At 42.3% G+C, this 18,795-nt stretch overlaps 1 protein-coding gene across 1 annotated transcript in view; it reads right to left on the bottom strand.

The window, feature by feature from the left end:
* Positions 1–18,795, bottom strand: part of DLEC1 (deleted in lung and esophageal cancer 1) — a 69,306-nt gene that overhangs the window by 28,215 nt on the left and 22,296 nt on the right. The window contains exons 7-20 of the mRNA XM_019507934.1: positions 18,050–18,270; positions 17,698–17,779; positions 16,948–17,035; positions 16,163–16,336; positions 14,923–15,059; positions 14,200–14,292; positions 12,997–13,087; positions 10,540–10,702; positions 8,356–8,548; positions 7,439–7,497; positions 5,114–5,288; positions 3,301–3,394; positions 2,891–3,021; positions 741–899 (exon numbers count right to left, since the gene is read on the bottom strand). Coding sequence (XP_019363479.1) covers positions 741–899; positions 2,891–3,021; positions 3,301–3,394; positions 5,114–5,288; positions 7,439–7,497; positions 8,356–8,548; positions 10,540–10,702; positions 12,997–13,087; positions 14,200–14,292; positions 14,923–15,059; positions 16,163–16,336; positions 16,948–17,035; positions 17,698–17,779; positions 18,050–18,270 — 1,860 coding nt within the window. The remainder of the gene's footprint in view (positions 1–740; positions 900–2,890; positions 3,022–3,300; positions 3,395–5,113; positions 5,289–7,438; positions 7,498–8,355; positions 8,549–10,539; positions 10,703–12,996; positions 13,088–14,199; positions 14,293–14,922; positions 15,060–16,162; positions 16,337–16,947; positions 17,036–17,697; positions 17,780–18,049; positions 18,271–18,795) is intronic.

Below are 18,795 nucleotides of genomic sequence, written 5' to 3'. Positions count from 1 at the left end.
TGCCTAAAGCACAGCGTGAACATGACATGAACTGCTGTGTCCATAAGATCTTTCTGTTAAGTGGATGTGGAACAAAATCTGGGTATTTTCATGAGGTTGGAGGCAGTACCTGGTCAAAGTGGCTAGATATACACCAACATTAACTGTGTTTAAAAGAACTGGAAACAGAGTTGGCAAGTCAGGCATTGGGGCAGGTACAGAAGAATAATGAAATGAATATAATCACTTTAAACCATATCTAAGCCATAATATTAGAGGGATTATTTTATAAAATAGACTCTGCAGACAAATAATAGCATATGGAATATACAACCCGAGTGCTCATAAGCAGTGTTGGTTGGTATTTTGTCAGCAGGAAGCTTTTAATTATTTGTATATTTTTATTTTTTATATTTTTTCAAATGTATTGTTTAATATTCATAAGCCCTAATTCTGCAATTACATCTGAGAGATTATAAGCACTTCTCATTAATCCCTTCACTTTCTATTCATATTAATGGGAGTTGAAGCCAGTAGCTGTTCCCAAAGGAAATGTTCAACCTGTCATAAAATTAGGTCATCAGGGAATCTGTGATAAAAGGAAATGAAGAAAACTGGCAACAGTATTTCACTTAATAAAACTGTTTTCTGATGTGCAAAGAGTTTGATCATCATGATAAGAAAAATGACAATGAAAGATAAATAGCAAAGATGAGAGAACAGCTGGCTCTGGGTATGGTTGTTCACAGGGTATGACCTACCTCTTCATTCCTTTCAGCTAAACAGGCTCGACTTTCCTGCATTCTCCATTGTGCTGGCAATGGACTTATGTTTTGAATCTCAAAGGAGCTTAACACATTTTCTCCCAACTTAATTAAACCCAACTGAAGTGATGGAACACCAACAGAAAGAACTGGACCCTAGGACACCAAGGAAGAAATAACATAACTTTAAAAACATTTTTTTTTTTAACCAAAACTCCCGAATTACAAAGCACACATTAGTTAAGTTTTATGTTTATAGTTACATAAAATATCTGAAAGCAAAAGTATTATATCTACTGCAGAAAAGATCATATGGTCATCAAGGAAATAGCTCCTCTGATTAAAATGAAGACTGAGATTTCAGATTTGCATTTGCACATGAATTTAGTCCTCATGAATGGGTGTCTGATGGGCCTAAAGACCAAAATCCTGTTTTGAGACTTGAACAAATCAGCATGAGTTTTCCCATTTACTTCAAATGGGTGGTGGATGAGACCCTTCTGGTATAGAACAGACATGACACATAAAGCAGCAGGGTCTCATCTTGTACATACCGTATATTGGGCACCAGACATTTAGAAGGCCCAGCAGCAATTTCCCCCAAAAAACATGCCCCAGCAGGTATCTTTGAGTGATGGGTACAACCTGTAAGCATAGTCCATGTTTTTCCTCTTAACTAATTGTGAGAACAAGTCTCACATAGCTGCAGTTGCTCAGATTCATCCACCTAGCTTTTTTGAGTGGTGTAAATTACATGCAGAAACTAAGAGCAACACCTTGACATCTAGCTTTCAAGGTCTGCCTTGCAGAAACTGTCAGAGCCCATGGCTTATGCACCACAGAAGTTGCTGAGGACAGGGGTCAATGATGGGCCATCTATCTGTTTGAAAATAGTTTGGCTGCTAGCATAGACCATACTACATAACTAGTCAGGCAAGGTGAGATCTTATGCTCCACTGAATGGCACTTCTCTATTTGCTTGTACAGAATGTCCTGCCTGATCAGCTTCATACTCTCAAGGGATGTTCCAGGCATTACTGAGCAAAAATCCAAAAATCCTATGGACTTTGGGGAAAAGGGGAAACCAGAACAGGGCAGTACAGGACACAGTGAACCTCTTGCACTTGGTCAGCGCTTGGGAGACTGACATCCTGACTAATGTCCTAGTGGGTGTCTTTATATGTATTCCAGAGATGTGGGGGGGAGAGGGACGGAGCTTTAATTAGAGCGGGTCTGAAAGCTGCTCTAACTAAAATGCCTGCAGTGTTTCATGTATTCAGCTTCCTGCACTTCACAATGGTGATGGGGGCATTTTAACTAAAGCTTGCTCAATGAGCTTTAGTTAAAGTGCCCCCTACCACTATTCTGAAGTGCAGGGATGCTGAATACACAAGACATGGAAGCTGCTGAAGTGCACTAATTAGCATGCTAGAGCAGACTCGATTCATTGAGTCTGCTCGGACACACTGTAATTACAGCATGTCAGAGCTGCATCCCTGCAGGTCTACAGGCACCCTTTGTGAGAAAGAAAAAGATAACCGGGGGGAAGAAGGGGAAGAACGGGCATGCACAGAGCTCTTAGCATGGGAGGAAAGGGAGGCAGACACACCTTGGTAAAGGGAACATGCGGAAGTCCAGAATGAGACCCTTGTGCGAGCAATATGGGATTAAAGGGGGAAACGGACAGACACAGAGCCCTGGCCTGGGGAGAAGATGGGAGACAATGAATGAGAGAAGTGAGAAATGGGAGTACACGGAGCATCTGGCATGAGAGAGGTGTTGGGGTCACAGAGAGTCCCTAACATAGAGGGAGATGGTGAGGTGGCAGAGAGAGAGGGGAATGGAGGAAAACAAGGGGTTCCTGGTGCCTGCAAGGAGTTTGCCTTCAGAAGCAGTGAGATGAGCATCCCTCTCACTTACAAACACCTCTTACAGCCAGAGTGCTAGACTGCTGAAGAAGCAAGGGGCACCCTGTATAAACTGGATCAACATCACTGACTTCTTTCACATATAGCACCCAACAGCTGTTAGTGGACAAGAATCTGTGTATCACCAATTTTGCAGCTGGATTTGATGGCAGCCAAGATAAAAGGCTACAAGTATCCTAGTACCACCTAGTCCTCCTGAAAAATTATGTTTGTCCTCACCTTAAAAGCAGCCTCAGCGTGCAGCACAACTGGCTCTGTGGAGTGTTCAATTTTGCAGTGCAGATTGTGGCTGGCATGTCCTGGTTTGCCTCCAGTAAAGTTCAGTTCAAATTCACAGCATTCGCTGGCTTCTAGATTTAAAAAAACAAAACAAAAAAAAACAGTCTATGGATATGGAGAGGGCACAGAGTCTTGGAAAAGGAGAAAGATGGGGGACAATTTTTTGAGGGAAGAGGGAACTGGAGGCAATTTTTAAAAAGGACATAAGGAAGTCGGTGGGAAGACTTCCCCAGCATCTACTTTATAATACACATTTTAGCAACATGACACTTTACCACTTTGCTCTTCAGCTCTTAATAACTTACAGGGTTTTATTTTAAAAAGTCATGTACAAGGCTTAGGAATTTCACCTATGAATCCAGTATGAGGTTCAACTTCAAGTATATCACATTCACTGATTTTTCCCCAGGAATATTTGACAGATGATTTGCTGTTGTTCCACATCTAAAACAGTTAAAATTTAATGAGCTAAACAAAACATTTTATGCTTTCACAGCAGCCTGCAACAAGACAATTTATTGACAATAGCACTGTGGGTGTGCCTACACGTCACCCTATGGTGACACAGAGGCACACAACGTTCCTGTATAGCATGTTACAGCGATGTAGCTATCACACAGGTCTACACATGATCATTAGCTACATTGCCATAGTGGCACACTCCCTGCTTACAGGAAAATGAAGTACTAAAGCACAGTGCAGTAACAACATCACTGTATGGCAACATGCAGACGTACCCTGTCTGGAAAAAAAGATATATTGCAAGTATAATGTCTGCACACTTTGGCTGCATCCATATGTGCATGGCCATGCAGTATGTGGCGCTGCGGACACGTCTGTGGCACCACATACCATATGTTCAGTTGTTCCCCATGCTGCAAGGGAGCAGCAGGGAGGATTCTGGATATTCAGGGGTCAAAAAAAAAAAACTGCAGAAAAAAGAAGTGGAGTGGTGCACACAGTGGTAGCGTGAGCTGCCCAAAGCTAGGGTTTGGCTGGCCAGGCTCTGAGAGGCAGGATTGTTGCTGCTGCTGCCCCAGAAGGTCCCTAGGCAAGATCCCCAATGCAGTACTGGCTCCAGCCTCCCCTACCCCACTTGGAGTAACTTGCCATGGCCAGAGCACGTGTGTCACAGGCATTCCCTGCGAACAACTAGCAGTGGCAAAGGTGCACTGTCGCTAGTTGTCCTCAGGGAACCAGATGTCCATGCTCATCTGGACATAGTCTTTGAATTTAAAATCACTATGAAGTCAAATTAAAACTTACATCCAATAAAAATTCTAACATCAATTTTGGGGACTGACCAGTCTTCTGTGAATATATTTGAGGACTTGTTTAGAAAGGATTTGAAGACCGTGAGAACTGACAGGTGAAGAACTTCATACTAGGCATGTGCTCTCCAGGTCAAAGGACGAGTTGCTGTTAGCTGACTCATAAATCCCTTTTCTCTGGTTTATAACAGGGACCAACATAGTTTGGGTCTGACAGCTGATGCACATGTGTTCAACAGATGCTGACTTTTGCACTGAAATTTGAAAAAATTCATTATGCTATCCTTTATGAAGGATGTTAAAATGTTCCGTATCTTTCAGACTGTCTCCCCCATTCTACCAAAAATGAACAGATCTTAATTCAATTCCTCAGATCTGCTGCCAAACAATCCTCACTTATATTCCCAAAAGTACTTTGAAGGGGCCTTTCATGCTCTGAAGCCCATTTATTTCTTGCCACTATCAAATACCCCCTATTTATTTGTAAGGTATGAAATACTGGGGGTTTGTGCTGTCTGTGTCTGCTCATCTCTGACTCCGATGCACAAAGATCACAGCATACACCCAGAAAGACTGCAAGATCTGAGAAAGTTCTCCTGGAGTTAATATACTTCTGGCTTCTTCAGAAGCGACTTCATGCTAGAGAACAGCACTGAAAATGCTCCAAAGTAAATGTGTCAAGTCCACACCCTGAGAGAGACAGTGGTATTACCTCCTTGGCTGCCAACAGCCATGGCAAAAAGCCCTGTAGGCTGTATGACCCACCTCCATGGGCCAAATATGGCCAACAGGCCCATTGTTTGACACCCTTGGACTGTACCAATGTGTCTTCTAGTAATATCACAGGGTTTGGCTATACCGTAAGCAGTAACAAAATCAGAAGCAGACACACCTTAAATGATTTTCTAACATTAATACCAATAAAGTTTTCTCCAGGGATGAAAATAGCATATGGTTCCAAAAGCAGTTGAAATGGTTCTGTTGAACCTTTAACTTCTATTTCCAGTGCTATCACATCATCTCTTCTGAGGTCTTTTTTTCCAAGAATCATATCTTGTTTCTCTGAACTGTGGAATATGGTGAGAATTAACACTTGTAAAGACATCTGAGATCCTTGCATGAAATACTCAGTAAAAAATTATTACAGAATATTGGGCATGTCTACATGAGGCATGTTAATGCACACTAACCTAAGTTAATGAGCATTATGGGCATGTGCCTACACATGCACACCCTCAATGCGTGTTAACTTAGGCTAATCGCACCTAAATTTGATACCTGAAAATGCAGGTATCAAAGTTAGGCGTGATTAATTAATGCACGTGTAGACATGACTCAGCATTAACTTTAGTGCCGGGTCTGCCATGCCACTAGGGGCCCAGCCTGAGCCCAGCCTTGGGGAACATCCAGGGGATGGGGTGCTGGGCACTTGCTCTGCTTCCCCACCACCCCAAACCCCCACTCTGGGCTTGAAGATCCAAAATATTGTAAATAGTTTTCCCCTTACATATAGTTTCCCATTTTGTGCTTTTTTTATTGTTGGTGGGTGGCGAGGGGCTCTGTTGGTTGAGTGGGGAGAGATGGGGGTGGGTGTTGTGAGGGTAATAAAGTTGGTTATTTTATTTCACCCATGTGCATGTCCTGAGAGTGGTGCTGAAGGTGGGCAGGGGATAGCGGGGGTGTGGGTGGCAGGGACCAAAGAGTGCAGGAGGTGGGGTGAGGTAGGGCCTCCTGTAGCCAGTGCCCTGGCCCCCGCTGGCAGGTGTGCAGCTGTTGTGGCGCCTGGGGAAGGAGTGGGGGAGGGGGGGCTCTGGGGCCAGCACCATGGCCAGTAGGTGCATGGGGTGCTGCTTGTTGCTGGCAGGGGCTGGGCTGCAGCAGCAGGACACTGGGCATCACTAGCAAGGGCAGGGGCAGCCCTGGCATGGGGAGGCAGGGTGGGCAAGGAGGGAGTTGTTGTATGCTGTCCCTGCGCTGGGCATGTGGCTCCTGGGCAGGGAAGGGGCTGGCTAGGGATCAGTGGCAATGCATAGCATTGAGAGCGTTGGTGCACCCCGACCAGCCATGCTTACTGCTTAGGTGATGGGCAGGGGGTGCAGGTGGCAGCGCTAGTGCCCCCCCTGCAAGCGTCAGCTGATCACTGCAGCTGCTCCTGGAAGCAGCCACAGCCACTCCCAGAAGTGGCTGCAGCAATTGGCTGTTGTGGAATTGGCTGCGGGTGTCCCCCAGGGCAGTGGGATCAGCCATGGGGGGATTCCCCGCCCCCGCCTGGTGGGACTGGTTGCAGGGGGGGAGGGCGTGCCCCCCTCCCCACCCCCGACTAAGGTGACACTAGTCGCCCATTCTAGGGCTCATAGTTTCCCAGATGGCTACCAGGTGCTAGCAGCTGGCTCTGGCTTCAAGGTGGCTGCCAAGGGCTGGCAGCCATGTGGCTAGAGGCTGGAGCTCCCCCTGGTGGCCACAGGGCACTTGGCAGGGCTGCAGGGACTTGGGACTAGCATTAATGCCAAGTCCCTGCACATGCTGACACCTGCCAAAAATTGCTTAATGCACATTAAATTTATTTGTGCGTAAATGCACGTGTAGTTGTACCCACTACATAGTATAGTGTGCACTATACCCACAACCTTCTCAAACAAATACTGTTTGTATAGAAATGTTACATGATGGCTCTTAGGTCATGGTGAATTCTCTCTCCTTTTGGCTGAGACTTTATTTTTTGAAATACTTTATGGGGGAAAAATAGTATTTCGAAACTTCTCAAATAGATCATTCGGAAAAGGAAGTAGTGAAAGAATTCAAACTGGCTTGAAGAAATAATGTAATATATGAACCTAAAGAGATAAATTAAGTTAAAGAAGTACAGGGAAGGCATTGGTATATAAAGCATCTAGGATGATGAGTTTAATTTAATAGAGATTGCTGGTGTTTGGAAATGATAAACATCTGATGGCTGTTCATTGGCCTTTATGAATGAAAAGACATGAATCACTTCTTGCCAACAGAAGTGTTCTAAGTAACGCTAGAGTATAAGAGTTAGTCAATGCAGGGAACTTTTCACTGATGCCATTTGTGTTGCTACCTCTTCTGTAGATGAATTCTTTAGAATCTAGCATTTCCCACCAGCATTACTATCACTGGAGAAATAAATCACAGACACACACATTACCAAAAAGTTAGTTGTTTCATTATATGCTATTAATGCTTCTCAGTTTACCTTGGTGGCTCTGGGATATCTCTCAGTACAATCTGAATCACACTGTGATAATCCTTCAACTATACAAAAAAGGAAATAAAGGGAATCCATCATTAACTAACCATGCATCTCCAAAAGAAAAAAAATAACTGAAGTGGGAAAATGGATGCAAAATAATAAATAAATCAAGAACAACCTCAATACAATTCTTTAAAAGCTAAAGAATAGTTCTACCTCACTACAATCAAATGCCATTGACTGTACTGGTTGTCTACATTTAAAAAAGAAATGCTATTAGTGTCTTTCTGTTGGCAGCACAACATTTGAGAAACATCTTTCTCTAACCTAATGGTATGAAGCAATGATATCCAGCTGGATGGGCCTCAATTCTTCAATGCTTTGCAGGGACTTCACTTGTTTATTAATACTATTAATATTAATACTAATAATATTAACACATTAATACTATTAATATGAATAATGTAATATGGAAATAGATTTCCATTAATGTGTTTTAAAGCCTTTCTAAAAAAAACAATGAATTTCACCTTTATTTTTTCTTTTAGACACGTGTGTATCCAATCATTAATGTAACAGAGTCCTCCCCATTTCTGGGCCCAATCTGTTTGGATCATATTTCTATAAATATACTGAGCCAACCCTGCTCTCACATCACTCTAACTCAACAGTATTTTAATTGACGCTAATGAAGTTAAATTGGTATGGAAATGATACGTGGTCAGACTTGGACTCAACATTTTTTCAGTATTTTTTCAATCAGAACATGCTCTCTTTGAGTAACTCTCTAAAATAATTTTTATCACAGTATAGTACCAGCTAATTAAATCTAATTCAGAAAGCTCCACAGCAAAGACTTCATGGCTTGTGTAAAAATACATCTCTGCAGTGTGTAGATAGCAAGGAATCACAACCCATACCTCCTTTGGAGCATAAGTGAGCGTGAACTTGTGATCTGTGTGAGGCTGCAGTACTCCCAGGGCAGGGTTTAGAGAGAAACCTGACTCTATATCTAGGTTGTACTTGATTTTTGCCAAGTTCACAGGCTCTTCTGGCATTAGCGATTGTAGGTTAGGTTTCATTATCTGCCAGTAGAAAGGAAGTTCCACATGGCTGGAAACATTAACAAACAGAAAAAAAAGCTGATATAAAAGAGAGACTTTTTTTGGAAGATTACAGAATAAAATTGCACTAAAGTCTACTGTAAAACTTATTTTTCTCCTTAAAGATTATAAAGGAAATGGCCTACAGTCCCTGCTAGTGACAAAGCTGATGGACTTGTGCAGTAAGGCTGTCCATATGGTATGACAGTATCTATATATCTATCTATATAGCTCTATATCTATCTATATAGATATATAAATCTATAGATATATTAATAGACCTACAGATATATTAGAGCTCATAGATAGATAGACAGATATACAAGTTGTAAGAGCTCCATACACACACACATATACATAGGAGTTGTAATAACAGAAGTTATATAAAGTATGGAAGAGCTGCTGACACAGTCTTGCCTTCTTAACTTGTACTGCAACGTAGCATTTAAATGATTAAATATTTTTCCTTCTGGGATTTGATCCAAACTCCACTAAAGTCAATGGAACTGTCTGGGCTCTCAGTAATTAGTTAGGTATGTTTGTTTAGTAGTTCTCTGAGGTCAAGTGAGCTATTAATACACCTAAGCAAAGCATACATAACAGGTATTTATTGTAAACTGGTCAAAAACATTTCACTAGCATATTATTCCTCTGGCTACTGTAAGCACATTCTTTTATCTCAGTTACTGAGGTAGCAGACAGAAAAGAACATTTATCCATTCAATTAACTGATTGCATAAAGGTTTTCTTAGCTTGGCAGATTCTGACTACAGAGAGAACATAGGAGTGGAAGGAGCCTCCTAAATTATCAAGCTCAGCCCCTTACTATTGCAGGCAACTAGGCCATATAATCCTTTTCCTAAACGTATCAAGCTTGTTCTTAAAACTTGTGGGTTTTTTGCCCCGAAAACACTCTTGGGAGTTGTTCCATAATCTCACTGCTCTGAGGATTCAAAAGCCTTCTAATCTCTAGCCTAAATGTATTCGCGACCAGTTTATACTCATTTGGCCCTGTGCTCACATTGTCCTTTAACTGAAATAGCTCTCAGGCCCTGGTCCTTAACTCTCTGATGCAATTATCATCCAGCAGAACACAGTGGCTGCTTACAGATGCGAAAAACAAAAACAGAAAAACAGCACTTTGCTTTAAACTGTGTGTGCCCTCGCACCAAGACTAGCGCATGCCCAGAAGAGGGATTGCGTTAGTTGGATCCGGCATGCCCAACATCTATATGGATCAGGCACTTTAGCAGGGCTTTTATGATGCTTTTATCTAATAGCAGATTGAATAAACTTTACATAAAAGCCCCCAAAAGCCCTGATCTCTACAGAAGCTGCAGAGCTGGGTCAAACTAATGCACTGCTTCTTCTGGTAAAAGTGTGTCTTTTGCTCACATCTGTCAGCAACCAGTAATACCTATTAGTACGTTAGTACTGTATAACAGGACTAATTTCCAGGTCACTGGGGGCCATATGATACTTGGAAGGCCCCCCTCCCCATGGGCTGCCCTCCAGGAAACCTGCCCCACCCCCACTGTTCACATAGCATGAGCAGACCAGTGGACCCCCTTCCCTGCCATGCGCAGACCTTAGGCAGCTTGATTCCCTGTCCTGGCCATGTATGCCACATAGACAGCCCACCGCACAGGCAGCCTGGCTCCCCGCAACATGCAGCACACTCACCTCTCCCAGCCACACACTCCCTTGCCATGCAAACATCTTGCCTGTCCTCATTCACCTCGCATGCACCTTAGCCTCCTCCTCATTCACCTCGGAGGCACCTCAGCCTCCTCCTGCTGCCCTGTCCCCAGGAGCAAAAGCAAGAATGGAAGCCAGACAAGGGAGGGAGAGCCCAAAGACCAGGGCATCCATGGGAAATGGGGGGGCATGGGAAGTGGTGATTAGGCAGGAGCTAATCCTTTGTGAGGGCACATGCAGCTGGGAGGCAGCCAGTTGGACATCCTGGCTGTATAATGGTGTATAATATTAGTAGCTACATACGTAGAATTTCTTATAATCAGCTGCTTTTCTGTTGTGCTGTGTGGATTCTGAGAGTCAAAGCATATGAAGTGCTGTGCTGTTAGGTCTCTAGCCTCACCAGGAACATGGTAATGTTCTCCACCGGTGACACATAAAAGCTCCATAGCTATCAGCTGTCCAAGGCCTGGGAGAAAATAAATATGAATCATTCTTTACCATTTGGGATTAACTTTGTTCATAACACTTCTTACTCATGACCATACTTACAGCAATGGACACTGCTGTAAATTGGGGTCATCCTCAGCTCTGTAGCTAAGGCTGCAGTAGTTTCATGACATCAAGTGACTAACAGTCTGCTCTAATATAGGTATTTTCTCAGGAATTGAACACTCTTTGGGGTTTCAGATTGTCAGCTAATGTAAACTAGCATGATTTGATGTAAACTGGCACAGTTCCATTTAAGTCAAGAGAGCTAAGAGGGCTTACACCAGCAGACAATTCAGCCCCCAAACTTTATCACAGAAAGCAATATGAATTGTGCGTAAGAACACTAAAAACCTTTGCACTGCCATGCACTTTTCAGTGGAATACTAATAAGGTATAGACAGTATATCAGCAGTTACTATATAGACATATGCTGTTGCTCCCAATGAGCATGGTTCAAGTAGACTGATGCAGTGCATATAACCAAACTAGCTTTTTTCACTGTCAGTCAGGTGACCAGACTGGCCAAAAGAGGAGATAAGTGCAATATCCATATCCAAAATCACTCATCTCCCAAATCTTGCTAAATCATGTATCTTTCATACATTCATAGATACATAGTTAGTCTAATCATAAGCTAACACATAGTTAGTTACTGTGTGATCACATATTTACTAACCAGTCAGAATATTACTCATGTGCTAAGCTTGTTCTCCTAATTAAATGATATCTGGTATCTGTAGTAGCTTTGCTTCTTAGGTTGTGGAGCTCAGTAACATTAACTTGGTTGTTATATTTCTGTTATCCTGTCCAGAACTGAGGAACTAGGCTGATAGGGCTTATCACTACTCCAAGCCCAGCTAATTTTTCCCAGCCATATACCAGGCCTTGCTGATTAAGTCTAGTAGTTGGCCCTGCTATGCAGATTGCAACCAGCTCTCAAGCAATTTATTTTACATATCTTCAGAAAGCTTTTCTGCCTTAACCCTTGCAATTCTGTCCAAGAAGGCCAACAATACACCCTTTCTAAAGCATTCACAAGCCCTTCAAAGGAAGAGCCTGAGTTAAAAATCAAAATGTTCAATATGCTTAGTGAACTTAATCTGAGTATCTCTGGGTGCATCTACATGTGTGCTTTACTGCAGTTGACTAATTAGCTTCACAGTAAAGCATCGCTGTCTACATGTGTGCTGGTATTAGAGTGCAGTAAATTAATTAACTCTGCTGTAAGATACTACTGTTGGGGGAGACAGTACTACCTTATGGCAGAGTCATTTACTGTGCCACAATGCATGTGCAGACAGTTATCAGGGCTGGCTGGGGCACAAGGGTCCTAAAGTGCAGGGGGCTGCCTGTCACATAGCTCCGCACTTTAGCACTCTCATGCCCCAGCCAGCCCCTCCACTGCAGACACTGTGCCTGGGAGTAGCTGACTGTGGTGCAAACTGCTGGAGTTATCATATCACCTTAATAGCAGCTGCACCCTTTCTTACCAACATATCTACATAGTACTAGCTGTGCCACACTTGTCCCACACCCAAGTGTACTTTTGCCCAACATAAGTTGGTGCCTTGTAGTTTATTACTGACATCATGAATGCCAAGTCTTGACTCTGAAAATATAACATAATTTTAGAGGCTAAAGGAATACATAACACATGTAATACACACAAAATTTCAAGCTTTCTCCTTGCTATTTAGTGATGTTTCCAATTGTAAAGTCCTTTCTCAAATACTTTAGAAGCCAGCACCACACATTTGGCTTCAGAAGGTGAAGAGCTAGTGCTCCAGCACAAGTGGGATTCCAAATGCAGGGTAGTGCAATCATAAAAAAAAAAGACTTAAATTTAACATCTTCAAAGTCAGTGGCAACATGTAGGAGAGTGAACTGGGGTTGCACATACACCCCCTGAGAGTACTGGTGCACAGTAAGCGCTCCCCGCTTAGGGGACGGGTTGGAGGGGCAGGCCGGAGCACCAGTGCCCCCCAGCAAGCACCAGCCAGGGAGTGGGGGGTGCCAGGAGAAGTGCTGCTGGCACTTTCGGATGCCCTGCTCACACTTCCGGGTCAGTGCGATTGGCCTTGCCCCCCCCCCCAATCCCTTCCCCGGTCAGCACAATCAATCACGGGGGGATTCAGGAGGCACCAGTCGCCCATGTTCAAAGTGCTTTGCAATCAATGCTTAATCCATTAATATGAAGTTTAAATCATCTTGAGCCACTGTGTATTATTCATTTCAGCTTTGTGCAGTATCTGAAAACACATTAAAAACAACCTGTAACTGTGATGTCATTGACCTGGCAGTTGTCGCAAATGATGGTATATACTTGCTCCATATTTCCAGGAGAAGAAGGAAAAAATGCTACCTAAAAGAGAAGATAATAGAAGATGAAGGAGTACTACCCATAATGAACGCCTTAACAATCCTTACACTTTTACCCAATGTAGTCCTTTATAGAACATCTCTAGCAACGCATCATAAAACTTTTCATATTTAATAAATCAAACCTGGAGATCAGATTCTGCCCTCATCTACTTTGTCGTAAATAAGGAGTAACTCCACCAAGGCAACAGAGTTACAACAATGAAAGTGAGGCTGGAATCAAGTATTAAATAAGCACTAAAGATACTACACATTGTGACTCGCGGGTTACAGATGTCTGTGACCTAAAAGTGTGGATACCATGCAGAATGCCACCACCTCTTACTCTTCCCTGTGTTCCAGGTAGTAGGTGTGTTCTGACAATGCCCACCAGACAGAAGTCTTCAGGACAGATAGATGGTTAGTGCCTCACGTGTGAATCCCATTAGGGTTCAGTCACCACCAAGACTTGGATAGCTATGTTCAGGTCCACCAACAAGATTTTAGACACCTAAAGGATTATACAGTTGGACATGCAGGCATCATATATATTACATAACAGCTGAACTAATACAGAGACAAGCTGAGGACCTCAGCAGTGCCTAAACCCCTGTGCTCTCCAGCAATACTCACTAGCAGTCATCTGTGGAATATAAATCACTTTTAAGGCGAGGAATGAAAGGATAGCCTTGGCTCATCCTTCTCAGCAGTGGTTACAGTGAAGGGAAGGCTACATCACAGCCTTCCAGGTTGGTTTATTAATGCTTTGATCCTATACACCAGGTAGCACTGTAGCTCCTTGGGAGCATATTCCTCCTCCCATGCCAAGACAGCTAGCCACCACTTTATTTTAGGGCTGCCCTTAAAAGGCACAATCTGACATTATGGTGGCTTCATAAAACTCTGAGGCAGACAACTATATCAGTAGCTTCACCACCTATGTATTAACTGAGATAAATCAGTTTCATTCTCCTAATGCTCACTCATGTGAGCCACCCTACTGCCTTCATTCATACAAGTAAACGTTTACAGGATCAAGCCCCAAGCCATTTTAGAAAAACCCATCTAGCTTGCTTATGAATTTTGTGCTTTCCCAAATATGTGCTACACACTAACCTCTAGCAGTGTAGCTTCACCTGGACACAGCTCAAAAACAGGAGGGTGGATTCCAAACGGAGCTTGCTCCACAAAACCGGTAGTGGCAACAGCCTAGATGTACACAAAATAAAACAAAATTGATCAGATTATTTTTATAGATTGCTACTTAAAACAGCTGGCATGCTGTATAAGCCTCATCATTTTCCCCTGCCTAATAATTCTTCTTTTTAATAATTCCCCAAAATAAAATAGCATTGCCGAGTCAGCAGAAAATCCTTCCAGCTTTGTAACTGCCCTCAGGAGGCAGGCAGGAGGGGCACTGCTTTCATCACTGTGGCACATACAAATGCCTCTGTTTTGAGGTCTGCAGAGGTACCCAATGCAGGAGCAACATGTCCCTTCCAGGCTGTTCCCAAGCTCATCTCACCTGTTTCTGCTGGTAGCCTCCAAACAAATATGTAGGTGAGGCCAATCTGATGTCTTCCCCTCTGGTCTTTCTAGGACCGAGGTCTTTAGAGCAACTGAGAAGCGAAATCACTGGCGTGTTTCTGGGTTTGGAGTGTTTGAGCAGGCCGTACTTGGAAAAGAGCTTGTCAGGAACTCCCAACACCATGGTGTAGCTATCCCCCAAGCAGCCACATGGCCTTAGGCCAGTCCTGCTGTTGTACTGTCACTGGCTCACAAGTTCTTTACATTTTGCAATATTAATATTAGGTCCAACAGTTCTTTCCCAGCACTTACTCTGAAATGAGGAGGTGGCCATGCACTCTTGGGCATTATACAGAACTTCCCAGTGCTGAGCCCTTCATTTCTGCACACAAAGTCTGTTATTTTCACTCCCCCGACAAGGCAGGAACCACAATCTATGGTGTGAGGTACTACAACGAACAACACAGCAAATAAAAAATGCAGTGAAAGCTAATGGCTATAAAAACGATTATTTCATGTGTTACTCTTCAAACAGGGACATTATTGAATATGAACACCGCAAATTATTAACGTTCAAAAGAGAAGCAAAAGCCAAGGTAGGATAGCGCCATGAGAAATTAAGAGTTAAACCCTTTAGATGCTTAGTTTGACAGTGAAACAGTATGACCTATAACTTGCTGTAGTCTTCCCAAATTAAATGAGGCTTCCAATTCCAAGTATTTAAGGACTGTATCAAATGCTGACAATAATAAATGCATTTGTTGAAAAGAGTTGAGCTCTACAGGAGTTTTATATTATTGCTTGCTAGCATTAAAGTTCTGCAGCTGATGCAAATAGGCATTATCCCATTAGAGTCAATGGAGCTATATATTCATAGATTCTGCTGGTAGCGCCCAATACAGATTAATGACATCTGAAAATGTGACCCAACAGTTTTACATGGCACAGGCTGGGCTCTGGGCTTTTTCAACAGAAAAGTTTTACAGATATTTAATAGTCTAAGCACTGACAGGGGTGGAAACAAAGTACCATATTCTCTTGCATACAACATGGCTGGAACATAATACACACCTTGTTTTTGAAAGGCAGAACAAATGTAGTAATTAACTGAGTAGCAGCAGCTAGGTAGTTGAGCCTACGCAGTGTTCTGCTCCCTGTGAACTGCATGCAGATTTTACTCTGCTTCTGCCTTTCTGGGCAGAACCTGTTCTTACCCTACTTCTTCCATATAATGCACACTGAAAGTTTCAGCAGCTGTTTTGGGGGGCGAAATTTGTGTGTTATATGTGAGAAAATACAGTATCTCCATTTGAACACGGGCTTCTGAGTTTTAGATCTGGTACTCTGTCCCATGAAGATAACTGGAAATACAATATGGTAACAGCAAAACTTAAGGAATATTTTACAGCATTATATTTTTATCGCATTTTAAGGTTTACTAACTTGTAAAATTTCTCTAACATTATTCCAGGGGGCCCCTTTAAAAAGTCAAGACCATAAAGGTTAAAAAAATCTGCTGAGACCTCATAGTGTCTAATAAGATTCTACCAACATGTTAATATAGGAGGTGGTCTCCTAGCTTCTATAGGGATCAGGAGAGGATATGATGATTGGGTCTCCACTAGTATATAGTCTTCATAATCTGCCAGGTATTCAGGAATAAACTGGATTGTATACTGACAGGTCATGCCAGGAGCAACAATTCCTCCCTCTCCTGGAAATTTTCCTAAGAAAGAAAATACAGGAGATTGAAAAATTAACATTTTAAAAGCTATGCTATGCATTTATGACTATATACTGCCCTTGGGAAGGTAATGAGAGTGAGCTCTTAATGTCTTCCATCGCAGACAACTCGCCACTAGCGGAATGAGTTTACAAGAGCCTGACCTTGAATTGTTATCCATATATTCCTCCCACTAAAGTCAGTAGGCTTCCTTTGCCTGCAACACATTTTCCCAGGAACAATTTCCATCAATTTCAATGGGCACTGAATAGATACTAAATGAGTCTCTAAAAGCCTCAGTCATGATATATTATGCATACATTTGCTTGGGTTTCAATCTGATCTCAATCCATTTAAATTTTAATGAGACTCCCTGCGTCTTTACTCAGTGCATGTGAGTCAGTTTAGGAGTTTCATGAAGACAGCCCTAGAAAGCTTAGGCAATCACTAACTTCTGTATGGAATGGACAGACTCTGTATAAGATTAAGGTTCTGCCCACCTGGATCTTATTGCAGATGGAAAGCTTAAAAATCCACCTCTTACAATCAAGTTTTAAGTAGACAAAACAGATCCCAGACAATTTCGCAGCTTCAAACCTAGCAGACAAACTTACCCAGCCCCATGGCAAAGGCTGGAGTAGAAGGAGGGATGACTCTTACATGGCGAGATACTGAAGTCGTGTTCTGGAGCTCTATGGTCATCTTCATTTTAAAAGAAAATAAAACACCAAACAACAATTACAAGGCATCTCTCATTCTCACAGCAGTTTGCATATACTGGTTGTGGGAAGCAGGCATTTTTGATTTGAGGACAGTGGGCATATTTGCACAAGATGCCTTAATGCACAGTGGACTGTTCTACTGCGCATTAGTGTGTCACAGCAAAAACTGTGCTAATGGGCTAAAGCGCAGCAGCATTAGTCTACTGCACATTAAACATTACAACCACTTGCCTTTTCTACTGCACATTAGCACAGCTTCTGTGCCTTTTTCTAGTACCTCATATTAGAGATACTAAACTTGATGTGCAATAGCAAAGGCACATTAATAAATGTGTAGATGTGTCCACTGAATGCTGTTCTTTTCTGGAACAAAATGTATTTCACCAAAAAACCAACAGGGGCCCACTGGTCCCAAAAGCGGTTCAAATTTGAACCTCCTTGGCTGGACAGTAACTGACTTCAATAAGGAGCTGTCCTGAGACAGACAGTGATGATAACTGAATACAGGGTTAAATGGGGCTCATATGTGTTCTGTTAGGTATAATGAAGGATTCACAGAAGTGGGAGAAACATGTCAGTCATAAGGAAACGTAAAGTTTCTCAGAGGCAGAATAATTTTTTTGTAGAAAAATAAACTCTCACCTCATAAACCTTACCAACTTCATAATTGGAAAACAAAACAGTAGGTGGGTTAGCGAGAAACACAGGAACAGCCTGGGGATCACTACAAGAAAACCATAAGGGACACCTTGAAAAACAGGCATTGAGCCTTAAGCGTATAAGTAATTTATCTATGTCCAAAAATGCGCAGATGATATTTATTAGCAAGAAAATCACAGAAGCAAATCAGAGAAACTCTGCATTTTCTGAAAGTCCATAAATAAAATATATAGGGCCAAATCCTCCTGTTGGTTAAACTGGTGTTAATCAACATCAACTCAAATAGCTCTCTTGGTAGGATCAGGCTTTGAGTCGAGAAAGAGTATCTAAGTACCTTTCATCACATATCACTCTCCTTCCCGCTAACATTCTTTCCATCTTCTTTTGAGGAAAAATAAGAGATCTGCCTCCATGAGATGTATTTGGTGGGAAAAAGCGGGGATTCTTCAGGTAATTGTGTCGGTTCTCAAGTCTAGCAAGGTAGGCACGTTCTTGTTCCCTATCTGCTTTGCACATGGTGTTTTTCCAGGCTGACTTCTTTGAGGAGCCAGATTTCTTTGAAAAATACAAAGAAGGTGATGAAAAATTTAGTGTCAAACTGACTAGTTTGGTGGCGTTTATTCATAGCAACAAAAGAACAAATAGATATATACCCACTATTTAAGCACTATGCAACATTCAACATTTTCATCCTCAGGAAATTGCTTTATTTCTCTCTTCATTTTGGAGCTAGGAAAGCAACTACTGACATCAAATCAGCAATGCACTTATGGCTGTTTTTTTCTATAGAAATAGCAATGTCCTAAACTGCTTACAAAATAAAAATAGTAAATCAGTTAAACAAAGAAACACATAAGAGTAGGGTTAGAAGGGATCTACAGAAGTCATCTGATCTATCCTCCTGCTTAAGGCAAGACCATCCCTATACAAACCGTCCCATATAAGTGCTTGTATAATTTATTCTTAACACTACACTATCAACCTTGTCACAAAACTACAAAGCAAACTGCTCCCAAATACCAAGAGCACCCTTACCTGCCATAGGTAAAGTAGGAAAACAATGGCTGTCTGTGTGCCACT

Source organism: Gavialis gangeticus, unplaced genomic scaffold, assembly GCF_001723915.1.
Source record: "Gavialis gangeticus isolate Ggan-Ray unplaced genomic scaffold, GavGan_comp1, whole genome shotgun sequence".
Lineage (NCBI taxonomy): Eukaryota > Metazoa > Chordata > Crocodylia > Gavialidae > Gavialis > Gavialis gangeticus.
The sequence above is the reverse complement of the archived record's forward strand: the minus strand, read 5'-3'. Positions and strand labels throughout refer to the sequence as shown.